We start from the raw sequence: 5,680 nt of genomic DNA on the forward strand, positions 1-5,680 counted from the left end.
ATATATGTTTATATGTGTGTATGTATTTATATACATATGAATGTATGCATGTATATATATATATATATATATATATATATATATATACATGCACACATACGTGTGTATTTGTGTATATACGTATAAATAGGTACATATATGTATATATATATATGAATTTATATCTATATATGGGTACATATTTTAATATATACATATATGCATATATATGTATGCATGTACGCATGTATGCATGTATGTATATATGCACACATACACACACACATATATAAGGGCAGGAAGTGGATAAAAACTATAAGGGTTCATAGAGTTCTTGTACAATTGTATTTTTTATTTATTTAATTAGACTTGTTTGGGCGCAAGGATACAAACAGATGTTAGGGAGAAAAGTTGGTTGACATCTCAGTCATCAACTGGCTCTTACGTTAACGACTAAGCGTACTTTTCTTGTTTATTTATCTATTTCTTACGACATCATCAGCCACTCGACATAATCGAAACCAGATGTTGATTGCAAACATGTTTTAACGATTTCTCACAAATATCATGCAAAACTGATGGGGTTAATACTTTTGGAGGAAGTTTGTCGCAGAAGTTTTTGTGTAAGGAAAAACAAGAAAGTAAAAATGCCAACCGGTTTTTTTTTCTCGCTAGAAGCTTCTACACAGGGATTCTAAGAAGAATTTTGCAAGGCGGAACATGACTATTTTCGAACTCCAGGTGGTGGAAGTCCTTTCAAAACTCAAGAAGGTTGTAAGGTGGGGGTCCCCAACCACAAGGCCACAGACCAGCAAAATTCAAGAAGGATGTCAGACGAGTTGGTCACGGATGGAAAACATGTGATCATAAGTCTGATCTGGAGCTAAAGAGCAGAAAACCTCTATTTGGCTGATTGATCTGTTAAAACTAACTACCAAATCTCACTCAAATTACGCCAAACTAATTTTAAATAAAGGGACAGGCACATTGGATCATGTTGTCTTAGGTACCCATAAAAAATAAGACGGTTAAGTCTGGAATACCATTGAGCATGCAGCATGGCTGGTCATTTGAGGCTGACTCGAGGCTAAGCAGCAGAAGCAGAAGCAGCAGCAGCAGCAGAAGCAGCAGCAGCAGCAGAAGCAGCAGCAGCAGCAGAAGCAGCAGCAGAAGCAGTAGCAGCAGCAGCAGCAGCAGCAGCAACAACATTTGTATTTCATTCCTGTTGAAATGTCATAACTGAGTGATGATAACACTTTAGGTATATCGGGGCATTGCGCAAAGACTCTGTGAATTCCATTCTCCTACTTGTGTTATGCTTCATGTAAGGATTTGAATCCATCAGGGCAAACTATTGGAACAATCGGCCGTGTTACGGTGTAGCCATCACTTTCACTTGTTTACAATAGCCTCGAGTGACCCATAGAATGCTACGTATCTAAACAAGGACATATCAATGACCAATATAAGTCACCGAACGTTCTGTTTATTTCTTTATCATTTTATTTCATATCGAATTTAAGACGCCGAATTGGCAGGATCGTCACCATGTCGGAATAACTTAGTGACAGTTCTTCCGTCCCTTTATGTTGTGAGTTCTAATGCAGCTGATCCGACTTTATCTTTCATCCTTCCCGGGTCGATAAAATAAGTACCAGATCAACACTGGGGTCGATGTAATCGACATGCTCTCTCATTGAAGCTGTTTAGCCTTGTGTCAAAATTAGAAAGAATTATTTCATACCACATCTTTTAAACAGCGTTGTTAGTTACAGATTTCCTACAGATCAGTTATAAAATCAGCCCGTTTATGATAGCTAGAGTAATAAGGGATCACCTTTAAAAGTAAGAAAGAAAAAATATCACAAGGGGGTGGTATTTTGTTTTGAAAACACGTTTATCAACATTGCTCTAAATCTCAATTTTCCACATATTTCAGTTTAATTTTATGTTTTGTCAGTTATTCCAAGAAGGAAGAAAGAAGTCTAGAGACGCTAAGGAAAGAACAACATACGAAACAAAACTTTGCTGATGTTGAGTTTATATAGTTAGAGGTTAATGGCCAAAGAAGAAATAGTTATAAGAGAGGAAACTTCAGAGTATTGATGTTCAGAAGCAGTAAGATACCACAAATTATTTAAAAATAATTTTAGTCATGGATAATTTAGATTTCGTATGATCGTTCGCAAGAGATTTATATTTCTCTGATATGACCATAACATATTGTTGATTATGAAACGTGAATAATAAAAAATAAGCAACAAAGACAACAAAAATCAGAATAAAAAACAAATACCTGTTTCGTACTCTGTGCAGATGCTATACCTACTCCTTCAATTATAGGACTTGTATATCCAGGCGGGCAAGGTGTACACGTAAATCCTGGAGATAAGTTCGTACAGGTAGCCATTTTATCACACGGTCTGCTAAACTGACACTGAAAAGATATTTTTGTAAACATAATGTAAATATTATTAATGAATCTCTTACCGAATATACTATTGTTTAATATGACAGTAATGAATTTACGTTCTGTGTTCAAATTCCGCCGAGGTCGACTTTACTCTTCATCCTTTCGGAGTCGATAAAATAAGTATCATTTGAGAACTGGGATCAATGCAATCGACCCGAAATTGCTGACCATATGCCAAAATTTGGAATCGATATGATAGTAATGAATCTATTACTGTTTATGTATACAAGGACATGTAAGGCGGCGAACCGACAGAATCGTTAGGACGCCGGGGAAAAACGGCATTTCTTCCGATTTTGTGCTCTGAGTTCAAGTGCTGACGTGGTCAACTTTACCTTTCATCTTTTCGGGGTCAATAAAGCAAATACAAATTGAACACTGGGGTCGATGTAATCAACTTACCCCCAAAATATATACAAGGACATAGTGAGGAACGCATGCGCCAAGTTACAGAGCCGCCTTGAGGCTGTGGTGGAAACTGAGGATGGCCACTTTTAGTAAAATGTTATTTCCCAGCCATAATCTAGTTGATATTAAAACATTTTTTAAAATACTTTATTTTTGGCTGATGGGATACTGTGTTTTCTTTTCCTTTTATACAAACTGTCAAATTTAGCCCGAGTACTCTGTATTATGTATACATTTACGTACCCAGGGGTGCACTGTGTTAAAGCAAGCAAATGAGAAATTTTAAAATATATTCGATAAAACAACTACAGCCGTCACTCGGAAGCGAGTATGACATTTTAGGGCGTGCCATGTTTTCGCTAATTGCTTTAGCTGCCTACGTATACGCGAACTGGCATAGGCATCGTACAATTCTCAAACCCTTGGCCCAGAGGAATATCTAGGATGTGACAGCTGGAGGGAACGAGTAGTGTACACCAGCTCGTTTTTATCTGGATTGACTGGAGCAACATGAAATGAAGTGCCTTGCCTAAGAATACATTACGCCGCGTGGTTCAGGAATTTTGCCGTCGCTACGTTCTGATTTCTAATTCTGCCGCAGTCGACTTTGCGTTTCATCCTTCGGGGTCGATAAATTAAGTACCTGTGAAACACTGAGGTCGATGTAATCGACTAGTCCACTCCCCACAAATTTCGGGCATTGTGCCTATAGTGGAAAGCATTATTATAATTATGAAGGCGGCGAGTTAGTAGAATCGTTAGCACGGTGAACGAAATGCGTAGCGATATTTCACCCGTCGCTCCGTTCTGAGTTCAAATTCCGCCGAGGTTGACTTTACCTTTCATCCTTTCGGGGTTAATAAATTAAATACCAGTTAAAACACTGGGGTTGCTGTAATCGACTCATGCCCACCCCACAAACTGCCGCCCTTGTGGAAAAATTTTAAACCCTTATTATTATTATTATTATTATTATTATTATTAAGGCAGCGAGTTGGCAGAATCGTTAGCATGCCGGGCAAAATGCTTAGCGGCATTTTATCGGTTTTGACGGCCTGAGTTAAAATTCCGTCGCAGTCGACATTGCCTTTCATCCCTTTGGGTCGATAAAAGTACCAGTTGTGCACTGGGGTAAATGTAATCGACTTGCTCCTCCTCCTCCAAAATTTCAGGCCTTGTGCCTATGGTTAAAAGATTACTATCGTTATTATTATTATTTTTTTTATTATGATGATGATGATGAAGAAGATAATGATGTTAATATGATGATAGTGCAATGCTGATGATGATCAGGATGATATCCGCGTGATAACATTATCTTACCTCATTTATATCAACACAGTATGTTCCGTTTCCGCTGTAGCCAGATGGACAAGCTCCACAAATATACCCACGAAGTCCGTTTGTGCAATTGACACCTGGGAAGCAAGGTTCATCACGACAAGTAATTTCAGCTGGCTTACATCCATGGAGTGTGCCGTCTCCGGTATAATGTGCAGGACAGCTTCCACATCTATAGCCGCTTATAGTGTCGGTACAGGTCACTCCTGGAATGAGAGAAAAAGTAATTATACATACATACATGCAAACACACACACACACACACACACACACACACACACACACACACACACACACACACCTGTTATCTTTTACTTGTTTCAGTTATTGGACTGCAGCCATGCTGAGGCGATGCTTGAAAAGTTTTAGTCGAACGAATCGACTGCAATACTTATTTTGTTATAAGGCCTGGTACTTATCGGTCTCTTATTCGAACTACAAAGTCATGGGGGACATAAACAAACTAATATCGGTTATCAGGCGATAGTATAGGTCAAATATATGTCGATTATTGATTACAGAAAGCGATAGCAGAATACTATTGAAAATAAATTGTTTCTATTATAATACCTATAAATTATATTTTAACTAGAAGGGTAAAAGAATTGTAAAGGTGGGGTAAAATGTCTTAAGGCACTTGGATATGTTCCATTATGCTCTGAAATCAAATCTCGTTAGGATCAACTTTGTGTTTTATTCTCCCAGAATCGATAATATAAGCACCAATAATATACACAGTCGATTCAAATTACGCCGAGGTCGACTTTGCCTTTCATCCTTTCAGGGTCGATTAAATTAAGTACCAGCTGCGACTGCCCCCACCCAAATTTCAGGCCTTGTGCCTAGAGTAGAAAAGAATATACACAGTCGATTAGGGAGTTTGTGTTCTTGTTTAGAAATTCTTATTTAGTTCGAACATGAAGGCAATTTACATAGATTTGGTTTGAGTTCGATATTCCGAGAATGTTATCGAATTTGACGAGTACTTGGAAGAGGCTGAAAGAATGTGGCTGTAACAAAACCAAGGTAAGAGTATTCATTTTCGTTTCTTAGTGTATAATAACGTTTGATAAAATCTGCATTATAATCTTAGCAGTTCGTCTAGTTCAAGTCGGTTCTGGTATGAGTTATACACTACACTCTGTTGCTGATCACGATTGCTATTGTACTGCCATATTATATTATCTTTTACTTGTTTCAATGATTAGACTTCGGGCATGCTGGAGCATTGGAAAATGGAATGTGAATGTTAACAATTGCTTAAATAGCAATAGAATTCAAATAAAATCGATTTCAAAATTCACGAGTACTTGAAAAACTCGGAGTGGCTGTGTGGTAAGAAGCTTGCTTCCCAACCACATAGTTCCGGGTTCAGTCCCACTGCGTGGCACCTTGGGAAAGTGTCATCTACTATAGCCTCGTGTCGACCAAAGCCTTGTGAGTAGAATTCGTAGACGGGAACTGAAAGAAGCCCGTCGT

At 38.1% G+C, this 5,680-nt stretch overlaps 1 protein-coding gene across 1 annotated transcript in view; it reads right to left on the minus strand.

The window, feature by feature from the left end:
* Positions 1 to 5,680, minus strand: part of LOC106872747 (cartilage oligomeric matrix protein) — a 130,240-nt gene that overhangs the window by 36,642 nt on the left and 87,918 nt on the right. Inside the window, exons 8-9 of the mRNA XM_014919838.2 lie at positions 4,184 to 4,407; positions 2,276 to 2,416 (exon numbers count right to left, since the gene is read on the minus strand). Of these exons, the coding sequence (XP_014775324.1) occupies positions 2,276 to 2,416; positions 4,184 to 4,407 (365 nt within the window). The remainder of the gene's footprint in view (positions 1 to 2,275; positions 2,417 to 4,183; positions 4,408 to 5,680) is intronic.

Source organism: Octopus bimaculoides, chromosome 2, assembly GCF_001194135.2.
Source record: "Octopus bimaculoides isolate UCB-OBI-ISO-001 chromosome 2, ASM119413v2, whole genome shotgun sequence".
NCBI lineage: Eukaryota > Metazoa > Mollusca > Cephalopoda > Octopoda > Octopodidae > Octopus > Octopus bimaculoides.